The following is a 22,701-nucleotide window of genomic DNA, read 5'->3' on the forward strand; positions in this document are numbered from 1 at the left end:
TGTAATTCACATGTCCTACCGTTCACTCATTTGAGGTACACAATTCACTGGTTTTTAGTACATTTGCAGAATTGTGCGACCATCACCAGAACATTCCAGAACATGTTAATTACCCAGAAAGAAATCCCGTGCCCATTAGAGTCACACTCCTTCCCCCACTCCCACCGCCCCCCAGAGTCCCCAGCAACCACTCCTCTTTCCCTCCCTCGGGATTTGCCTGTTCTGGACGTTCCACATAAATGGAACCCTGCACTGTGTGGTCATCCGTGCCTGGCTTCTTCCCCTTTGTACACGTGTGTATCTGCCTTGTAGAATGTACCAGTTCTTTGTTCTTGTTTACGGTTGAGTAATACTCTGTGGTATGGCTGTGCCACCTTTGGGTTGTGTCTGGTTTTTGCCTATCCTGAATGGTGCCGCTGTGAACATTTCTGCGTGAAGTTTTTTTGTGCGGACATAGTTTTCATTCTCTCCCATATATTCCTAGGAGTGGAATTGCTGGCTCATGGGGCCACAGTGTGCTTAACTCTTTGAGGCACTGCCAGACTTTTCCAAAGTCGTTGCCCTGTCTGACGTTCCGACTAGCAGTGAATGAGCGTTACGGTTTCTGCATATTCCCACCAGCACTTGTCTTTTTCTATCATGGCCACGTGTGGGTGCGAGGTGCTCCCTCACTGCTGTTTGGATCTGCAGTTCCCTGATAGCCAGTGATGTCAACCGTCTCATCATGTGCTCTCTAGCCATTTGTATCTCTCTCTCTCTGGAGAAATGTCTGTGTAGATACTCTGCCCATTGTTTAATTGGATTATTCATCTTTTGTTGTTGACCTCTGAGTTCTTTATATGTCCCGAATAAAAGTTCCTTATCAGGTGATCACTTGCAAATATTTCCTTCCTTTCTCCGTGTTGTCTTTTCACTTCCTTGATGGTGTCTCTTGAAGCGCAAACGTTTTAAATTTTATTCACGATCTTTGTGTCCTAAGAAATCATTGCCTCACCCAAAGTCACAAAGGTTTATTCCTGTTTTCTTGTAAGAGTTTTTGTAGTTTTAGTTATAACACTAGCATTTAGGCATATAATCCATTTCAAGTTCATTCTTAATATACTCGAGCTATATTATGAGGTGTATGAGGTAGGGGTCGTTATCTTATTTTAATAATGTTTATCTTTTTTTCTGATCCTGGAGGTTATACATGCTTACTGTAGAAAGCCTGGATAAAACAGAAAAATACAAGGAAGAAAAGATGTTTCTCATGATTCTACAACCCATAGTTACATTGTTAACATTTTCCTAAATCTGTCTCCTTGTGTTTTTACTTGCATATACATATGGGTTTATAGACATACACACACACAAATTATTATCATAATATATATTTAAAACAAATTGCTTCATTGAAGTGAGAATTCTTGGTGATTTGTCACATAGTAAACACACTTGCATAAGCACCATCCCCATTGAGAAATAGAACAGAACCAGCATTCCAGAAGCTCTGTTCCTTCCTCCCAGTCACTGCCTCCTCCCTGGTCTCCTATGAACGTAGTTTTTTCGCCTGCCTTCTTTAAAGTTCATTACAGCACTGGGGCGCCTGGGTGGCTCAGTCAGTTAAGCGTCCGACTTCAGCTCGGGTCATGATCTCACAGTTCGTGGGTTCAAGCCCCACGTTGGGCTCTGTGCTGACAGCTAGCTCAGAGCCTGGAGCCTGCTTCAGATTCCCTCTCACTCTGACCTCTCTCTGTCTCAATAAGAAATAGACATAAAAATTTCTTTTAATAAAAAATAAAGTTCATTACAGCATGAATGCTCTCTCATGTCCGTAAATTTCAAAACTGATATCTCATAGCAGTGCCCTCTGACTGTAGTGTCACTGACTCACCCCTCCCCCAGTGGATGTCCCCATTTTCAGCCTTTAGTTTTCCCCAGAACTCCTGGGAGGCATAATTTCAAGGGAGTTGGGGCCGTTGGCAGAGCGGTTCTTTGGTGCCGGAGCCACACGCAAACCTGTGTGAATAAGGCGACCTGTCTGTGTCTAGCCCTGTGATCGCCGCACAATTTTCAGACAGTCTGATTCGGCCCTTCCTCGTCCACATCATGTCTGTGCCTGCTCTCGTGACTCACCTCAGCACAGTGACCCCTGAGGTAAGTGGCTCTCTTCTTCCCCACCCCCAGTCCATTTTTGCCGTCTTCATAGAAATTAGAGAGTAAAATGTTTTCTCTGTTCGTTGCCACCTCTTCTACTGATACTCGTTCTAAACCAGCAGCTGCTGTAGACGCACCCGTGTTAGCAGCCGAGAGAGCCAGGGCCTCATCTTTGTTCATTTTCTTCTGACCACCGAGAGCATGCTTGGCATCTAAGTGTTGATGTGCAAACGATCAGGTTCATGCTCTAGTGGGAATCCTGCCCGTGGCTTCTACCTTAACACTCTGCAATTGTTTGCAGCGCCTCACCGTTTTAGAATCTCATGACATGCTTCGTAAATTCATCACATTTTTAAGAAACGAAGACCGATGCCGTGAAGTATGTGAAAGCTTAGAAGGATGCCATACGCTTTGTCTGATGGGTGAGTGTCTGTGGCTGGTCAGGAAAAACCCGAACGGTCTTGCTTTTCACTGCTCTGGAGATCGTGGTCTGTTTTTAGTAACGATTAGAAGTACTTAACAATAAAAGACATGTGCTCAGATACATAAAATAGACATGTAGAATTGAAAACTGATGGAAAATATAGCATCTGGAAAACCTGGTTGAGTGACAGTGTTAGGTGTCGGCCCTCAGCTTCCTGTCAGCCAAGAGACGACTGAAAATGGGAGGAGTCACCTGGGTGATTCTCATCTCAAGAGAGAAGGGAGGGCATGGCCGGGCGGTGTTTAGATCAGAGCCTGCATCATCTATTTTACGTTTTCCTTGTAAGTAAAGAAAGGACAAAAGAGAATGGATAGAGCTTAATGCTCACCACTTAGAAGTTGGGGTTTTTTTTAATATGAAATAAAGGTCCTTGGGCCAAATTTTAAGGGGGTTCATGGTGAGTGACTTCCCAGCACTCTCAGATGTCCTTCCAAAGGACACTTCTTACACTGACTCGATTTTCAGACCTTTGTGTCGTACCGAAGTGTTATATGCTAACTGAAGCTCACACACGCCTGCACATGAGTCCACACGTTGTCCTGACAGCAAGGGTAGGGATCATTATTCCAGTCTTCTAGATGAGGAAGCAGATTCGAGAGGCTGGTTGAGGGCCGCACAGCTCCTCTGCGGCAGGGCGGGCTCAGAAGCCACGTGCACTACAGAGTGGCCACTGCCAGCTGCCGGCTGCCTCTTTGCGTGGAATTTCTCCCTGCGCATGGACGTGGCCGTGACCACGAGAGCTCCCAGCAGAAGGCAGGGCTGTGAGGTGACGAGGTGGGTCTACCCGGGGTTCCATGCACTCGGCCCTCTCTCTTTGTAGGCAACCTTCTGCAGCTGGGCTCCCTCAGCCCCAAAGTGTTAGAGGAGGAGACAGATGGGTTCGTGAGTTTGCTGACCCAGATGCTGTGCTACTGTCAGAAGTACGTGTCCCAGAAGAAATCCAATCTGACACACTGGCACCCCGTCCTCGGCTGGTTCTCCCAATCTGTGGACTATGGGTAAGTCCTGGGGCAAATCACCGCCTTTCTTGTCTCCTGCCTGCCTCTCACCACCTTCCCCTTCTTCCTTCCAGCTTCCTTCCAGCTTCTGCTGTCTTGTTTCTTGTTATAAAAGTAATATATATTCACTGGATAAAATCTAGATAAGACCAAAAGGGAATAAAAGCCATCCCATTATGCTACCACCCAGAGACAACTGTGTGACTGTCCCTTTAGTTTCTTTTTTTTTTACCTGTAAATATCAATAGGGTTTTTTTTTTTAAGTTTATTTATTTTGAGAGAGAGCATGCACATGCTTGGGGGTAGAGACAGAGAGAGAGGGAGAGAGAGAGAATGCCAAGCAGACTCCACACCATCATTGCAGAGCCCAATCTGGGGCTCAAACCCACAGATTGATCGTGACCTGAGCCAAGATCAGGAGTCAGACGCTCAACTGACTGAGCCACCCTGGTGCCCCTCAATAGTTTTTTTTGAGATGGTTTTATTTTGTATTTCATTCTTTAGTCAGTTATGAACCTTATCTGTCAACCCTGGTTTTTTTTCAATATTACTTTTCCTGACTCCCTAGACTGCCATCTTTTGGAGATGCTAAACTAAGACATATGACAGAAAGTGGGTAGAGGTCTCCTCAGATCCTTTTCAGGAGGTGGAATATAAATTTTAAAGTGTTTTAACTAAAGGACTCAAAAACATTAAAAATGCTAGGCTAGAAGAGAGAGATTAAGTAAATGGCATCACAAATTTGAAAGCAAACCCCCCACCCCACCCCCCATGCTGAGATGGGGCGGGTCTCAGGAGTGAAGGTGGCTGGGGCTTCCAGCTCTTTTCCTGTTCACGTAGCTGCCTGGGTCCCTGGCAGATGCCTGTGAAACAAAGAATGAGCGCCGGGGGAGAAAACCCCCAGGAGAGTCTCCCTTTTCCTCGTACCGGAGTGCCATCCAGTTGGAAAGGCAGATGGCCAGCCGATGACAGGCCCCAGCGTGGTAGTCCAGCCTGAAGAGAGTGGAGCATGTGTGCGGGGAGCCTCAGGAGGGCCGGGGAGGCCAGCCGTGAGCAGCCTGCTCTGCTCCAAGCCTGAAACACGGGGGTCGTCTTCACAGTCTCGGATAGTGTTGTTCCCAAGGGTTGAAGGAGATGAGGCATGTGAAGGGCCTTCATCTAGGCCTGGCTTGTGCTCACGGGTGTTTCCACTGTGGTGCTGGGAGCCATGGATGCCATCTTAGGATCTTGAGCCGGGAGGTGATGAGGCGGCCGTTGGGAGTGTGAGTCCTCTGTGAGTGCTGCTGCGTGGAGCGAGGAGACTTTCAGGAGGTTGGGGGTCAGGGAGACTCACAGGCCAGGCCTGCAGGCTAGAGGTGAAGAAGCAGACGGTGCCGCAGACCGCAGATTGCTTCTGTAGTCTGGCGGTAAGTGGGGTGGGGTCAGAACAGAGATGGGGAGGCAGAGTATGGGGGGCGGGGCTGGCGGCCCTTGGGCGGCAGAGAAGACAGGCCAGTGCCGTAGGAGTCTAGGCCCCCGTTCTCTTACCCTCGCGCTCGCCTTGAGTGGCGGGTTGAAGCCCCTCCTCAGAGCGGAAGGCCCGCTGGGGAGCTGAGTGGGCTCTCCTTGGGCCATCCAGCAGCCAAAGCTGACCCCCGGTCCTGCTCTCTCCTAGCCTTAATGAGTCCATGCCCTTGATCACCAAACAGCTGCAGTTCCTTTGGGGGGTGCCTCTCATCCGGATCTTCTTCAGTGACATCCTGAATAAGAAGCTACTGGAGAACCAGGAGCCAGTGCATGCACAGCCAGCCTCCCCCCAGAACGTGCTCCCCGTGAAGAGTAAGTGCTCTGCCTGGCTCGGGCAGTCCAGCCGTCCCTGAGTGCCCTGTCCCCTCCGTCTTGTGACACGCAAACTCCCCCCACGAAGGTCTTAACCGCTGAGCCAAGTTCACATTTAGCAAAACTGCAGTAGAAAATCCTCGGGAATAGAAAACAAGGACCAGGGAAATTCCAATAGGTGAACGAAGCCGAGGTCACACATAGAGAAGAGCTCCCGCAGATGGACGGTCCACAAGGGCCTGGTCGTTGTCTCTAAACTTGCATTTGGCAAGTGCTGAATTTCTAGAAGCTAAAATGAAAAGGGGATGGGAGATCTTTTCTTACTCTTCACTAGCAGGAAGAAGGAAGGCCCGTTTCTTAAATTTTTAATTTTTTTTAAAGTTTATTTATTTTGAGAGAAAGAGAAAGAAAAAGCCTGACCAGGGGAGGGGCGGAGGGAGAGGGAGAAAGAGGGTCCCCAGCAGTCTGCGCTGTCAGCACAGAGCCCAGCATGGGGCTTGATCCCCAAACCGTTAGATCATGACCTGTGTCAAAATCAAGAGTGGGACCCTTATCCAACTGAGCCACCCCAGTACCCCCAATTTTTTTTATGTTTATTTATTGAGAGAGAGAGTCCCAAGAAGGCTCTGTGCTGTCAGCGCAGAGCCCAGTGTGGGGCTCCATCTCACAAACCGTGAGATCATGACCTGAGCTCAAATCAGACTAAGAGGCACTTAACTGACCGAGCAACTCAGGTGCCTTGGAAGGTTCATTTCTTAAGGGAAGTAGAGCCTTTCTGAGTTCCTAATGATAAAGGAAAGTCTCCCATGTGACAGTCCATATGCAGAGGACACTGGGGCACTGGCTTGCCCACCTCCACATTGCTCCTACAGCAGAATCAGTCATGGGTTCCGTGGAAAGGTTTTTTGTTGTCCACTCTAAGAAAAGTTCAGGAAATGCCAGTGACACAGAATTCAGTAGAGTTGCCCACCTGTGACAGATTTCCAGAGTCATGGTGACTTTTCTGCCAGCCAGCATGGTGCAGAGCCCCATCTTGCAGGGGCCCAGTGCTGCTCCAGCAGGATGTAGATGTAAGTGGGAAGGTTTACAACTACAGTGAGCACAGCCCAGACCAGGTATCAGTACCTGAGGTTGATGCCGCTTCCCTCTGAGAGCAGAGAACTGAGAATCAACCGGGCCCCCACCTTCACCCATCATCCCCTAATACAGTCGAATTTTTACCTGGTGGGTTCTGAAGTCCAGAGGCGAAGTAAAAGAATCCCCTGACGGAGACAGATGTGCCTGGCTTGTTCTGAAACAGTTTCTGATGTTCTGAGGAGGTTTTCGGGGCCCACCTAAAAGCCTGTTGTTAGTGCTTTTCTAATGTATCCCAAAGAGAGACCGTGAGCCAGAACAGCCGCCCTACTGTCCAGCCCTGGCTGTAGATGAGGCATTTTATCGAAAGGCTCCTACAGAGTGAACCTGGGCAGATGGCCGAGCGTCTGCTCACACACCCCTTCTCCTCTCCGTGCCAGACCTCCTGAAGCGCGCGTTTCAGAAGTCCGCATCAGTCCGGAATATTCTCAGGCCTGTTGGGGGTAAGCGGGTGGACTCTGCGGAGGTCCAGAAGGTCTGCAGCATCTGTGTCCTCTACCAGACCTCGCTGACGACGCTGACCCAGATCCGGTTGCAGATACTCACAGGTTTGGGGGCCTGAGGTGGCGTCTTCTGTCTCCGACATTTGGGGGATGGCTTTCCTTAGAAAAAGCTGATTTTCTTCTGGCTTCCTTGGCTCAGAGAATAGATTTTGAAGGAGGTCATTTTTGACCTCTTCCCCTTATAGGCTGGCACTCCTCAGCTAGGTGGCTCACGCTGGCCTCAGCCCTGGTGCTGCCAGCTTGTTCCTGTGGCCTGGCTCTTACTTTCATTGTGGAGTGCCAGTTGCTTTCAAACATTAATGTTTTTCCTGAGTAGAAAACCAGGGAAGAAAAAAAGAAAACCTAGACTGTATTTAATCCCATTGTCCAAAGATAACCACCTGTGCCTGAGTGAACTATACATGTGTACGTATTTAGACTGAAATATATAGTTGTACCCTTTACATTAATTACCGTTTCCATTAATCGCTTTAGAAGCACTTTATCCTGGTCAACAGTTTTTCCAAAATGTCATTTTAATTGGCCACATAATATCTTATCACATGGGTCTGCCCAGCGTTTTCCTTCTTAGCTGAGCAAGGAAGACGGTCCCCTGTCCCATGAGCACAGGGTGTGGGTGTTGGGGGCTTTCCAGTGCGGGGCAGGCCTTGCTCACAGGAACCGGTGTTATGAGGACAGGGCTGGAAGCCATAAGGCTGCTGACTACATAAAGGATTTAGAACTTTCTGTTTCATTTTACCTTTCTTTACGTCCTAAATTGCCACCACCTCTCTCTTTCACGCTTACCACCTCCTCATCTTCACGTGTCGATAGAGCACCTGTGGGTGCCAGGCCCTGAGGATACGGAGGTGACTAAGACAGCCAGGGTCCCTTCCCCAGGGGATTCGAGGTGTGAGGAGATGGGCTGTAAGCAAGGGAAGCACGTAGTTGCTGTCGTGACGGGCACTGTGACCGTGGAAGTAATCAGACTGTGGGCCTGGACTGAGCAGGGTTTCCCAGCCTCAGCCCCGCTGACGTTTCGGGCCCGATGATCCTTCGTGGTGGAAGCCATCCTGTCCGGTGTTAGGGTGTTGAGCAGCCCTGTCGTCATACCTGCCGGCCGTGCCTCCCCGTTGTGCGAACCCTGCCTGTCCCCGGACGCTGCCAGAGCTCCCCTGTGGGGCAGAACGGGACTGGCCTGGGGGCAGGGTTGAGAGCAGGGGCATCTGATGTGTTTTAGAAGTCGCGTCTACAGGTCCCAGAGGAAGATTGGACTTGGGTGAGTGACAGCTAGAGGCTTCAAGGGTGAGGCCGGACAGTTGGCCTGTGGACGGTGCTGCATTTGCAACTGGAGAGGCCAGCTGGGAGGGGCCCTGTTTGGCCGTGAGGAATGCGAGGTGCCAGGCAGGCCCGTGAGTGGACGGTGTGGGGACGCGAGCAGAGGCGTGTGCGTAAGGCCCTGGGCCCAGGGTTCCCTCGGGAGAGGGCAAAAGCAGAAGAAAAAGGGCCCAGACCAAGCCCAGGACCCCAGCACCCAGTGCGAGGCCTTGAGAAATATATTGAGTGATGTGATTTTGAGGTGATGGCCTGTGTTCAGCCTTTTGAGGTGACCACACATTCAGGCATCCCCCATTGTCCCAGTGAGGGAACCCAGAACTTCTCTTGGCTAACTGGAAAATACTTCCTTTTAAGAATGAGATAAACTAGTCTAAAGTGTTGGTAGAATGTTCGGTCTGCCTGTTTAGCGGCACACACAGCAGATCACGTGAGGTAACGCACTTTGCTCCCGCTCCTCACGTGCATGTGGCGGCCACATGCTGTCCCCTGGCCCAGCTCTCCAGAGCCCCACGTCTTCGCTGCTGTCGGGGTTGCTCCAGACACAGCCGTTGTTGAATCCAGGTCTGAGGCTGCAAACGAGCATTTTCGTCCCCACCGTGAGGACATTCCCAGGATGTGACAGTAGGTGCTCTTCCTTTATTGTCCTGTGGGAGTACATCTGTGGTCGCCACAGTGTGACTACTCACTCTGCTTCTGTCTCCATCTGTTTTTAAACTGTGAGGGTTCTGCATTCCATGACCACGTCCTGCTCACTTAAAAATGTGACCTCAGACCTTTAGGAATAAGAGCTAAGTGGGCACTCCTCTCTAGTTCCTTTAGACCCCCCCTAGTCTAAGCATTTAGCAGCACTGATTGAGTCCGTCATCTGCTCCTTCTCCAGGCTAATATATCTTCCTGAAGCAGTTCTTTGTTCAAAGCCAGGTGATTCAGAGTACCCTGTAAAATGAGGCCTATTATAAGGACTCCAACATAGAGTGAAATATAAGGAATCATTTGAGGTACACACCTTATTGTGTATTCAGAGATACATGGAATTTCAGAGCCAGACTCTGAGTCAATAGCTGTACTAATAGACTTAACATGTAACAGTGGTGTAGCCTGTGTGTGTGAGGCCTTGTAGCCATTGGGAAGTGTTCCTAAAATGTCCTGTGCTTCACCCAGGGTTAAGTGCTTGCATCGCTTTCCCATTTTTAACAAAGGTAGAATAGTACAGGAGAGGAAACTTTGCCAAGTGTAGGTGAGCCAGAAAGATGGTTTAAAGCAGGGCTCAGCAGACTTCAGCCTATGGGCCAAATGCAGCCCACCACTTGGTTTTGTAAATAAAGTTTTATTGAAACAGCCCATCCATTCATTTACATCTTGTCTGTGGCTACTTTTGTGCTATGCTGGTAGCATTCAGTAGTGTGGCAGGGTGTGAGGCCAGGCCCACAGAGCCTGAAAGTACTGACTCTAGGCCTTTCCAGAAAAAATTTGTGAATCCCTGATTTAAAATGTAAACACTGAGTCAAACAGACCTGGGTTCCTTTTCTTGGCTCTGATACTTACTGGACTGGGTGATTTGGGGCTCATTACTTCAGGTCTCCAGGCTTCAGTTTCTCCCCTTATGAGATAGAGGTAATGTTGTATCTCACGAGGTAGAAAGGTGGTAATGCACACAGAGTACTAAGAATGACATCTGGAACACGGAAAGCGCCATTAAACGTTAGCTGTTATTGCCGTCATTACTCTGGTGGTGACCGGATTCTTCTTAGTAACTGCACCTTCTTTCACACCCATTAAATGTCCAATAACAGGAGTAAGTGTTTTGTTCCCCCAGTGGGGAGGAGAAACTGGGAACCAGAGGGAGCCCCCACCTGAAGCTTGGGTTTTTCTGTCCTTTTCCAGGACTCACTTACCTTGATGACCTGCTCCCCAAACTGTGGGCGTTTATCTGTGAGCTGGGGCCCCATGGAGGGCTAAAGCTCTTCTCGGAGTGCCTCAACAATGACACCGAAGAGTCCAAGCAGCTCTTGGCCATGCTGACGCTGTTCTGTGACTGCTCCCGGCACCTCGTCACGTAGGTTGACTGCTGTGGTCCTGGGTTCCTCTCCTAGAACGTGGAGAAGCCCAGTTACAGTGTCAGTAAGGAAGTGGTTGCTGATGTGATTACCGCCATCCTCTGGAGCCATGTGGCAGGGTTATTAGACAAGAAAACGATTATGGAATAGGTGGCACATAGTGGGGGTTCAGCAGTTCTTAGTTCCATCCTTCCAGGGGAGCTGGGTTAGTACCACAGAATGTGGGCTCTGGGGTCTCCCAGAGCTGGGTTCAAATCACTGCTCCACCATTTAGGTTAGACAGTTACCTGGAAAGTTCCGCAGCCAGAGTGTGGGGATGCAAGTCCTGGGTGAGCCACTTCCTGAGACACCTTGGGCAAGGGGACTCCGCCTTTCTGAGCCTTTGGTTCCTCATCTCGAAGTGGGAACAAGAGTAGCACGTGTCTCTGGGCTATGCGGTGAGGATTGAAGGAGATAAAGCACAAAGTGTTTAGCACAGGGACACTTAGGAAGGGCTGTTATTCTTGTCATTATTATCGCTGACCCTAGGCAAGTTTCTTAACCACCCTGAGCTTACTCCTTCAAAGAATGGAAATATCAGCCATCTGATAGGGAGTACGTGAGAAAAGGAAAGTCAAGTTCTCAGTGTAGTGCTCAGGGTGGGGAACTAACAAATGTGTCCCAGTTCATTCTTTTGTTTTTTCAGCTTATGTGTCTGCTTGTGTGTTTGGTATTCTTTTCATTCCATTTTTTTCCCAAAGGTTGGTAAAGAATTATGAGAATGGGCCCCAGGCAGTTACATTCATGGCAGAAGACACTGGGTAGGAGGGTATCAGGGACACGTAGGTGGCAGATTGGGTAAGAATCGCGGAGAGAGGGGCTCCGTGAGCAGTTGGAGGCAAGAGCAAGGGTAATGACACCCTGAAGGGCTGGGTCCAGGGTGATCCAAGAGCGAATAGTGCTTTAAAGTGAATGGAGCAGACTTAGGAAATTTTCAGGTAGACCTGTACCTTAAACAGTCCATTTATTCACACATTCTTTCAAACATGTATTTATTTATTCCCTCATAAACACTCCTCCGGTACCTACTAAGGGTCACTATTGGCTGCAGCAGATGCAGAGGAAGATTCTACAGCTTTGCTCAGTGAGCACAGACTCTGTCAGGGTTTCTGGATAGGCGTGGATAGGCATGAATTAAGATGTTGCAGTCGGATCCTTATGAATAAGAAAAATATAGAGAGTTTGTTGTTTTCCTCTCTCAGCTGTGGCTTTAAAATTTTCACTATGGACAATTTCAAAATAATAGAAAGTGGAGAGGAGGGTAGAAGGACCCCTCACGTGCCCATTACCAGCTTCCACACTCATCCGCACGTGGTCGCATTTGCTTCACCTCTGCCCCCACCCGCTCTCCCCTCCAGGTTCTCCTGAAGCAAATCCTACCCATCAGAGCTTATTTCGTGAGCTTCTGTGTGTCTAATAAGAGATACACATCTCATTTTCCCCCTTTCCTCGGTGGGCGGTTGTGACTATCTTTCCATCTGATTCAGGATCCTTGACGACATCGAAGTTTATGAAGAACAAATCTCATTCAAACTGGAAGAGCTGGTCACCATCTCCTCTTTCCTGAACTCCTTTGTGTTTAAGATGATCTGGGATGGAATCGTAGGTAAGGTAAAGATGCCGGCCCTTGTGCCGCACGCGGTCCAGAACGTCGACATCATTCTTGGCGTCACTGCCCGCCACAGCTAACTGAACAGGCACGTTTAGTCACATGATTGGAAGTTTTACTTCTTCTGTCTGCGGCCTCTTAAGATAGTAGGTGCAAATACGGAAGTCTTACATCTCCCTTCAGGATGTACGTGTAGGTGTGAAGGATTATTAACAATGATGATTCTGCCCTGAACCTCCCTTTGCTTCTCTGAGTCGATTTCCGTGAAAAGAAAACACGTGTCAGGTCACGTGCCAAATCCGAGCTCACCTCCTAAAGTACTTCCAGTTTGCTTAGTACACAGCTCCTGAGATTGAAAAGGTCCTTGGGATGGCCTGCTAGTGGGAGGCAGTGGGGTGACTGTGTCTGAGACCCTAGGGTCCTGCAGACACTCAGGACGTACCCAGGACAGCTTTTATTCTGTTATTCCACGTAGACCCCAGGGCGAGGGAGACCAAGACCTCGGGGGCGGGGGGGTGGGGGATCTGGTGTCCAGCAGAGCCAAGACCCCGTCCTCCTCGCCAGCCCCGACCGGCTCTGTGCATATAGCTCTCCCATCTCTTTGGCCCACAGAGAACGCCAAGGGGGACACCTTGGAGCTGTTCCATTCTGTCCACGGCTGGCTGATGGTGCTGTACGAGAGGGACTGCCGGCGGCGCTTCGCCCCCGAGGACCACTGGCTGCGGAAGTGAGGAGCGGGGCTGGGCGAGCGGGGGTGCAGGGGCTGGGCTCCCCTCCGTCAGGCGGTCAGTCTCGTGCTCTGGGGCTGAGGGGTCTTCATCTCTCCCTCAGCCTCTGACCACCTGGGAGGACAGACCGCCTAGCAGTTGGTGTCTGTGAGGATGTGCTTACCCTGGGGGTGGTTAGAGCTCAGTAATGGTGACAAAGCCAAGCCACAGTTAGCAATCGGGAAGAAAGTTCTTGTAGCTAAACTAAGCGGCAGGTTATGAGAATTTAGGGTGGTTTTTATCAACTGAATGAGCAGGATAAAAACTACAGCTAGCTTTTTGGGGAGTAGGGTAAGGAAATTCACTTACAACTCAATGTAAGATGCCTGCAGTTTTGTTTTTTGTTGTTTTTTTTTAAGAGAGAGCAAGCTGGGGAGGGGCAGAGAGGGGGCGAGGCAGAATCCCCAGCAGGCTCCATGCTCTCAGCGCAGAGCCTGCCGCAGGGCTTCATCTCACGAACTGTGAGCTCATGACCTGAGCCCAGATGAAGAGTCGGACGCTTAACCGACCAAGCCACCCTGGTGCCCCAAGACGTCTGCGGTTTTTTATCAGTGACCTTTCAGCTCTTGTGTTGTGGCACTGGAGTGGGCTCTGGCAGACCAGCGAGTTAAGTCTTTTAGGCTTTGCAGACCATCATCTCTGTTGCAAGAACTCCTCTCTGCCTGTAGCGTGAGAGCAGCAGGGACGAGGCACAGTGGATGGGTGTGGTCGTGTCCCGCCGAAACCGCATTTACAAAACTGGCGGCAGGCTGGCCGCCCCTGCACTGGAGAGTGGCTGCCCTGTAATAACCCAGACCCGTGCCTTCCTTCTGAAGGGATCTCAAACCTAGCGTGCTCTTCCAAGAACTGGACAAGGACAGAAAACGGGCGCAGCTGATCCTGCAGTACATCCCTCATGTCATTCCCCACAAAAACGTGAGTCGCTCTCAGAGCTGGGCCCCGCGCATCCTTCTGCCCCAGCACCTGCGGGCGGAGAGAGGGTCTCCCTCCATGTTAGGCGTTCAGCCGAGTACAGAAACAGAAGTGTGAGCTGGCAGCTCTGGCCGTGGGTGCGTGTTACAGGGATGGGTGCTGCGGGAGCCCAGGCTGGGGCCCAGGGCCAGCTGCGAACAGGGGGAAGGGAGTCAGGAGAGGCCTCCAGTAGTTACAGGCCCGGCTGCTTGAGACTGCGCTCCAGTGGAAGGCCCGGTGTGTGGTCTGGCTGTGGAGGACGTGAAGGAGAGCCGGGGAGCCGAGGGTGGCTGTAAGGCTTGGAGCTGGAAGGACCTTGCAAACCAGGGGCAGAGCCGTTGGAGCAGTATCAGCTTCGGGGGCACCTGTTCAGAGCTGTGTTTTTAGAAGGTTCCTTCTAGGGGCGCCTGGGGGGCTCAGTTGGTTAAGCATCCGACTTCAGCTCAGGTCATGATCTCCCTGCTTGTCAGTTCGAGCCCCGCGTCCGGCTCTGTGCTGACAGCTCAGAGCCTAGAGCCTGCTTCGGAATCTCTCTCTCTCTCCCTCTGCCCCTCCCCCACTCACACACACTCTCTCTCTCTCTTTCTCTCAAAATAAATAAACATTAAAAAAAAGAATTTAGAAGGTGGAGAGATGATAGAATGAGAGCAAAGACATTCAGAGAAGGAAAGGAGAGATTCGGGTGGTGGGCGGGTTTCTGGCTTGGGCTCCCAGGCGCTTGGGGGTGTCATTCCCCAGGATAGGAGCACAGGCTAGAGGAGGTCTGAAAGGTGCTGGTGAGGTCAGCTTTGAGCAGGCCGCATGTGCGGTGTCTGCCATTGCTCGAGGCCATCAGACAGTGGGGTGGAGAGAGACCCTGCGTGTGGACAGTGTCCAAATCTGGCTGCACCCATGGACGCGGACAGGGTGATCAGGGAACCAGGCGGAGGCAGGCAGCCAGGGACCTGTCCTTCAGAGGGCCAGCATGAGGGGAGGACTCCTCAGAGGAAGGAAACCAGCAGCATGGCACCTGGACCCAGGGGACGGGAGAGTCTCGGGAAGGGTCTGGCCACACTCTGTGGCCAGAGTGTCAGGAAATGAGGGAAGGCACTGCCCACGTCCCTGGTCGTGGTGGACACTCCAGAAATGTCTGCCTGAAGCCGCCTTCAGAAGAGGCTTTTACAGGTCTTTGTGTGCCTTTCTTTTCGTTTTTCTTTTTCTTTTAAGTTTATTTATTTTGAAAGAGAGAGAGCACAAGTAGGGGAGGAGCAGAGAGAGAGGGAGAGAGAGGATCCCAAGCAGCCCCTGTGCCATCAGTGCAGAGCCCGACACAGGGCTCGAACCCATGAACTGCAAGACCATGTGAGCCGAAAGAGCCAGATGCTCAACAGATGGAGTCACCCAGGTGCCCTTCCTCCACCCCCTATTTTTTCTTTTTGGACAAAAGACATTTTTAGAAAAGAGCCTAAGTCACATTTTTGTAAATTGAACCTTATTTTTCAGAGATGCTTATTCCTTGCTGCTCTTTGATATTGTTCTGACCTTGATGTTAATACTCACATTGCCATTCTTTACTCTCAAGTAGTGATTGGCAGACGGATGTGGCTGTTTAAATTCTTATTGCACTTGATAGCAGAGCCTCTTAGAGATGAAGGGACCTTGTGGAGCTTACTTAGGGAACGTGTGCCGCCTTCTGCCCCGTCCCCCACCCAGGTGGGAGCACCTCCCCCTCCCCCCGACAGTACACCTGACCTTGCCTCAGATAGAAGACCTGCAGTCTCGCAACGCTGGCCAATCTGTTGCTTTACTCTTCCCAGTGATGGAATGTTCTTCCTCACCTGCAACTAATTTACTTCTCTGTAACTTCTACCCTCTGGTCCTTGAACAACCATTCCAAGGGGAATCTCTAAATCTTCCAAGATGTGCAGACAACACTCGTCCGCCCTTGGGTCGTCTGTGCCGTGGGTAGCATCCTTCCCCTCCCCAGCTACTCCTCCTGGACGTGCTTCGGGCCCCTCCTCCCCTAGGCCTCGTCCAGTTTGGTGCAGTCTGACTGAAAACACAGCACCCCGCCCTGGACCCGCGTGCCCTTGAGGTCAGCCCTAGACCGTGGCATTCCCGTCCCGTGCAGTCTGGGCTCACCGCCCCATGTGTCTGCAGGTCACAGACACCGTGCGGAGTGACCCTGACTTGTCACAAGGCATTTTCAGCATTTGAGAAGAGCATGGTGAGACTCGCTGGACACTCTGTGGGGCTCCAGCTCGAGCTCACGGGCTTAGCGCTCCTTTCGAAGATCCCCCATTTGCTATGCCGGGTTTTAAAAACAAAACTGAATTTTATTTCCACGTGCGTGTATTTTTAAAACACAACTAAGCTCTTTGCACATGAATATTTATCAAGTGGTTAGGACCCTCGCCATCTCGTAGATAGCACTGTTAGTATTTCTTTTGGCTGAGGAGTACTGTGATGGTCCTGAGCCCCTAGGGGTACTGAGCACAAGAAGCCTGAGAAGCTCCAAGTTTAGTTGGTGCAACTTGGGAGCGGGCTGTAATCTAATCCACGTTGCATTGTGCTGAAGAGTGCCATCCCAGCTTTTTGTCCTTGGTTCAGGAACTCTTTCTCTCATCTCTTGGAGACCCTTCCCTGACCCCTGGCCCCTGTCCTGACCCTTTCATGGCCCCAGCAGGTCCAGGAGGGCTCAGTATGTCATAGCAGCGAGGGCGCTGTCCCTTCCTGATGGGCACGTGCTGCACATTCTTGCCGGAGCACGTGGGGGGAGGGCGGTTAGAGTCTCTCCAGCCCTGCCCGTTGTCTTGCGTCTGTCACTGTGACATCTACCCTCAACGCCATACCTTTCCCTATTCTTGATATCGTTCATGTGTGTGGCCCACAAAGCTATGCTCACCTCCCTTCATGTTTCAAAGGCTTCAGCCCTGCCTCATTTGTGCACACAGCACTTTCTTCTCTGTGCTTTCTCATGTTGCTTTTGCACTTTTTTTTTAATCTTTTTTTTTTTTTTTTATTTCCAGGAGAGAGAGAGACAGCGTGAACAGGGGAGGGTCAGAGAGAGAGGGAGTCACAGACTGAAACAGGCTCCAGGCTCCGAGTTGGCAGTCAGCACAGAGCCCGACGCGGGGCTCGAACCCACGAACCGCGAGATCATGACCCAAGCGAAAGTCGGACGCTTAACCGACTAAGCCACCCAGGCGCCCCGCTGTTGCACTTTTATGTGCGATCGATTCATCCCTGACTGGGACTTGAGGCCTCTCTCCCTGGTTTTGGCCTGGAAGGCCTAGTGCCATGCAGGGTGGGCAGGGACTGTGTGGTGTGGTGGTCCGTGCCCAAGTCCCGGGGTTGACCATGGCCCCTGTCCACCAGCTGTGTGACTTTGAGTGAGTCAGTGTCTTCGTCTGCAAAATGGAGACAAGGACCCTTTTCCAGATGTCTGCTGCCATCTCAGACCCTTGAGAGCTGCTTACAGGTGCCCCCAACCTTCTCCTTCACGCCCCATGGAGACCAGAGCCCCACGCAGTCTCTCCTTGATTCCTGCCCTTCTCACAGCCACCTCTGCACTTCTGGTTCTAGGTGGATGTCTCTGCCCCATAGCAGATTAACCCAGATGAGAAGCTTTTCTCTTAACTTTTTTTAAATGATTATTTATTCGTTTTTAGAGAGAGAGGCACACGCATGTGAGTGGAGGGAGGGGCAGAGAGAGACGGAGAGACAGAAAATCCCGTGCAGGCTCCACAGTATCAGCGCAGGGCCTGACTCAGGGCTTGATCTCGTGACGGCGAGATCATGACCTGAGCCTAAATCAAGAGTTAGACGCTTTACCGACTGAGCCGCCCAGGTGCCCTGGGAAGCTGTTCTTCTACCTCATGTTCAGGTGATCCTGCTAAAGATTTGGGGTGAGAGCCAACAGTCGTGCCCCATGGCCCCACACGAGTTAAAGACCTGTTCTGGAAGTCTCCACTCCCCCTGCACAGACGAGAGACGTGGCAGGGCCCTTCATCCCCATCACAGCCTCCCTCTCTGTTGCTCAATCCGTTCTTCCCTTCCACGTTGTCCCGGAGCCCCGGGAGCCTCTGATACCATCCAGGGCACTTCAGCCCTTGTTCCTAGGCTCATGAACCAGCCACATCAGGCTGCTCCCCTGAGAAGTAACCCCTCTGCCAGACGCATTCCCCCTCAGGAGGCCGTCGGCAATTGCTTTTCCTGCCGCAGCCGTACATTAGCTTCATGGTCAGTGAGATGATCAAACGTAAGCACGCTAGCCTCTCCTGTGTATCATTAGCTCTCGTTACCACTGCTGGTGGTATCATCCTGACTGTGTTCTTGTATTTAACACATCTTTTGACTTTTGAGGGGATTCCCGTTTTTAAAAAACAACAGCAGTGATTAGATTGATTTCTTCATTCAGGTGACATCATCAGGGTGCTTTTACAGCAGTGATTCTCAAACCCAGGACAGGGTGAAGGGTCATGCTCTCCTAAAAGGGGCTTATCAGACTCTTGACCGTGGGGAGAGAGGATTCTTCTCTAACCATAATTGAGAAATATTACGGACGGGAGGGGGCCTATGATGTGCTTAAGGGTACGGACGAGGCTGATAAAAGGTCAGGGACCTTTATTCTGTGGGATTGTTTTTTGAAATTTCTGACAGTGAAAAAAATTATCTTTGAAATGTTTCTGTTTTTTAACTCCTAACATTGATTTCCTTTAAAGCAGGATAGCTATATAAAGCAGCCTCTGTATCGTCTTCTAGCACCAGGTTTTTACAGTGACTTATTGACTGAACAAGAATGATTTTCTCCCAGACCGTTCTTTTTTTTTAAGCTTATTTTTGAGAGAGAAAGCGTGAGTGGTGGAGGGGCACAGAGAGAGAGAGAGAGAGAAAGAGAATCCCAAAGACCCTCCACACTGCGTGGACCCCTGTGTGGGGCTCAAACCCATGAACTGTGAGATCATGACCCAAGCTGAAGTTGGGCGCTTACCTGACTGAGCCACCCAGGCACCCCAGCTCCCAGACCATTTTTAACCAGACTCTGACTGCAGCCAGAACACTCTTTCTGGGGCCTTTCTTCCTTGGCATGTACTCAGCTGTATTTCTAATTCCCAAGGGTGTTTTAGGGCCGTCTGCTCTTTGCCCAAGACACTTCTGACCCGTAGCACGTATTGGCGTCCTGTTGTGGTGGCCTGTCACGTGACTTGTTCCATTAGCCCCCTGCAGTGTGTCTCAGGGAATCATCAGCTGTTGACCCAGTTCCTGGTCTCACCTTTGCTCATTTTAGAGAGTTCTCCTGTTCCGAAACATGGTTACCAAGGAGAAGGAGAAGCTGGGGCTCGTGGAAACTAGCTCGGCCTCTCCCCACGTCACTCATATCACAATCCGACGGTCCCGCATGTTGGAGGTAAGAAGCCCATCACAAAGAGGCGTGCTCTCTGAGATGGGGAGTGGGGAAGTCAGGGGATGATCTATTGCCTCTGAACTGTTCTTGTCTCCCCTTGGTCCAACGACACTGAAATCAAGGCTCAGGGAGCAGAATGGGGCCATTTGCCCTGATAGATGCTCCAAAGAGCCACTTGAGTAAACATGTCCTCAGTGCTGGGAACCCGCAGTGCAGTGCTGCCCTTCCTTTCCCCATGTGGGCCCCTGGGCTGGAGCACTGAACACTGTGCCTCTTTGCAGTGAGGACAGGAGGTGCCGTGTGCAGGCATGCTCGAGTCTGTGCAAACTCCATTTGTCCTGGTAGGCACTCTGGCCAGACTCCCGACCATGAGCGTGGAGGCTGGGGTGTAGGTAGCAAGTTTACTGAGCCATCCTGGGAAGTGCTTTTATTACAGAGCTAGGAGTTCTTTGTAGACGTGAACTTGGGAGGAAAAAGTGGCTCCCCTCAGCCAAACCCAGTGTCTGCGGTTACTACTCTGTGGCAACTTCATGTGGACCGGAAATTAGTGCCTGTCCTCAGAATACTTTACCTCTATACATCAGAAAATTGTAATAATATATTGATTTTGTTGGAACAAGACGCCAACTACCATCTGCTGGAACGTTGTTATAATAAATGTATGTAACCGCGAGGTCTGCGTTGTGTGTGCCATACCCTCCCCCAGGGTTGTGCAGTGTGGCACCTGCCCACATGTGCTGATCCCACCAGCGGTAGTGGAATTGGTGACTGAGCCCCGAGCCCACAAGAGAGGCTGTGCTGGTTTATTTGCCCGTGCTTGCTCTTCAGACCTTTGATCTCGCTCCAGCCACCATTCCTCATTAGCGTGTCCTGCGGTGGAGGGCAGTCATAGGATCATAGGCAGTCATAGGATCATAGGGCATAGGATCATAGGGCAGTCATAGGATCCCAGGATAGCACATGGCCACGTGTAACTGGCCACCAGCCACTGGCCATGGCAGCAGCCCTTCCTCCCCGACACATTTTCATTTTCTCCCTTGGGGTATTCACGCTCCTTCCTGGAGAGCTGCTTTCAGTCCCCCCGGACGCTGGTGATTGACCCTGCGGTGTGCTGGGGAAAGGCACCAGATGTAACCAGATGACATTTTTGACATTCTTAAAAGCAGAGATAAGAAATGTAAGCGCCTACAAGGACCCCGCTGGTTGTGGGAACGGGTGAGGCTGGCCATGCGTGTCCACGCAGGAGCATCTTGTGTGCATGCCGAACAGCAGGAATCTTCTTCACTTCCCCGGCCCCTCGCCCCCGCTCCAAAACACGGCCCGCAGTTTTGGTCACTACTTAACAAAACGAGCCCCACTAATGAGTGTATGGATGACACATGGCATCCAGCCTGAGTGCCCTCAAGCAGTAGAGAGGGGTGGGCAGGGGGAGCACATGCCCCCCTAAAAGAGACCACCTCCACTCAGTTCCACCTGACTACTTCCATGCAGCGATTTAGGCTCCGCTATGCTCTGGGTGTTTTGGAGTAGGCCAAAATGTGGGAGTTTGTATGTATGAGATCCCCGAGCTTTTGTGCTGTGAGCTGATGGAATTTTGTAATGTGCCTGGAAGGCTAGATAATAGCTGTCTTCCCATTAAATTCAACTTGTGGGCCACCAGTTTGCAAGCTTTGCTTTGACTCCAAGAAGAAAGAGCCCCAGTGGGTTTGGAACCTCCCTTCTGCGGCACTTTCGTCATTCAGACCTGGACGCTCCTCCCCGTCCCTTATCATCCCCAGTCACCCTCAGATGTGTTCGGCCCTGCTGGGAAGGCTGGGCTTGTAGACCCGGGGTGTCCTGAGAGTGATGGAATCCCCGACTCCCTCAGGCGTCCCTCCGTATGGGAGGGTCACCTGGCGCCCCGTGACCCTGGGCCTGCTTTCTAACACAGCCATCGGTGTCAGAGGAGGGTGGCTGTCTCAGGTTTTAGGCCAAGTCCACTTTCCTTTCCACGTCCCGTTAGAGTCTGTCTCGTCATGAACCTGATCGCTGTTGTATGGAATTGGGAAGGGAGAGGGTCGTACGTGCCAGAACCCTAATCATTCTCCTTACCTGGTGACTCAGTTGTCAGAACTGGAGAGCGCGGCGGCATTTGCCCGATTCGGACACAAGGGGGCATCACAAAACTGATGTCAGCCGCTCCTATGATACCCTGGGCTTTTATTCTGTTCCCTCTTCTGTGGTTTGTACTGAAGGTACAGGCGGCTCAGCACTCCGCTTCCTGGTGTTAGTCTCAAGCCTTGCAGGAAGGTGTCCCCTCACACAGGGTGAACTGGGGCTGGGACCCTAGCCTCTCGGAACCAGGGTGACGCTTAACCACACTCGGCCCAGCCCTGTCCCCCACTCTGTTCAAAGGCGGACCTGAGGCCAGAGAGGCGAAGATTCGCAGTCAGCTTCACTCAGGTGTCGTGGGAGAGCCGCGCCTGGGAGCCAGCTCTCTCCCAGGTCAGGGTCTTTGAGACGCAGTAGAGAAGAGGAACGCCATTCTCCCACCCGCCTTCCAGAAGGAAGGACAGATGTAGACAGAGTCCATGGGCGATGCCGTCAGCTCCCAGAGGCTGTGGAGTGCAGCCGGCAGTTATGTCAGAGGCAGCTGCCAAAGCTCTCACTACAGCTCCTCAGAGAAAAGGCCAACGTGGGGCTGAAGAAGAACTGAGGGGCGCTCGGGGGCTCAGTTGGTTAAGTGTCCAACTCTTGATTTCAGCTCAGGTCATGATCTCACAGTTTGTGAGGTCGAGCCCCACGTCACCTGACAGCACAGAGCCTGCTTGGGATTCTCTTCCTCTCTCTCTGCCTCTTGCGCCCCACCCCTCTCAATCGATCAATAATAAATTAAAAATAAAAATAAGATTTGACTCCAACTAGCATTCCTTAAGTGCCTCCCATGTGTTCAGCTGTGTGCTAAGTGCTTGCACAGAACACCATCTCGTTTAATCAGAGGAAATCCTGCAAGCAAGCAAGAAGATGCTGGAATTCTCCCCCCATCCCCAAGCCAGTGCCAAGATAGTGATCTTAAATGGAGACTGGGCGGTTTAAACGCTGCCGCTGGCGCCGCCCAGTGACTTCCTGTTTCCCACTTCTTTGCAACTAACTTCATGGTTTTCAAACTCCCAAATGCATACAGAGTACTTCTCAGGCCTGTGCACCCAAAACCGTGGTCCTCTGCCTTCCAGAGAGACTTGGGACAGCCCTCTGCATTGCTAGACAAATGTCATCAGCAGGAAGGCGCCAAGGCTTTCCCAAAGCAGGTCCTACCGTTCTGGCCTGGCGTGCTTTGTGTCAAGGGGCCGGACTGGCAGACAGGTGGGCGCCGTCGAGATGCTCCGTCTCATGTTAGCAGAATGTCTGACGGCACCGTGGTCATGCCTGAGAGGGAGACCCACGGGGCAGCCTCAGTAGGGACGTTGCAGTTGATTTGTACCTTACGCGACAGGATCTGAAGAACTCGGTTTCTCCCCTATGA

The 22,701-nt window shown here is 51.2% G+C and overlaps 1 protein-coding gene across 2 annotated transcripts in view; it reads left to right on the top strand.

Annotated features, from left to right (window-relative positions):
• UBE3B (ubiquitin protein ligase E3B) overlaps positions 1–22,701 on the top strand; it is a 61,387-nt gene that overhangs the window by 22,110 nt on the left and 16,576 nt on the right. For both annotated transcript variants that reach the window (XM_039226646.1, XM_039226573.1), the window contains 10 exons: positions 2,031–2,136; positions 2,438–2,558; positions 3,441–3,618; positions 5,273–5,436; positions 6,951–7,118; positions 10,275–10,446; positions 11,974–12,092; positions 12,708–12,822; positions 13,678–13,777; positions 19,083–19,202. In XM_039226646.1, coding sequence (XP_039082577.1) covers positions 2,031–2,136; positions 2,438–2,558; positions 3,441–3,618; positions 5,273–5,436; positions 6,951–7,118; positions 10,275–10,446; positions 11,974–12,092; positions 12,708–12,822; positions 13,678–13,777; positions 19,083–19,202 — 1,363 coding nt within the window. The remainder of the gene's footprint in view (positions 1–2,030; positions 2,137–2,437; positions 2,559–3,440; positions 3,619–5,272; positions 5,437–6,950; positions 7,119–10,274; positions 10,447–11,973; positions 12,093–12,707; positions 12,823–13,677; positions 13,778–19,082; positions 19,203–22,701) is intronic.

This window comes from Hyaena hyaena, unplaced genomic scaffold (assembly GCF_003009895.1).
Source record: "Hyaena hyaena isolate Hyena2069 unplaced genomic scaffold, ASM300989v1 scaffold_0, whole genome shotgun sequence".
In the NCBI taxonomy this organism is placed as follows: Eukaryota; Metazoa; Chordata; class Mammalia; order Carnivora; family Hyaenidae; genus Hyaena; species Hyaena hyaena.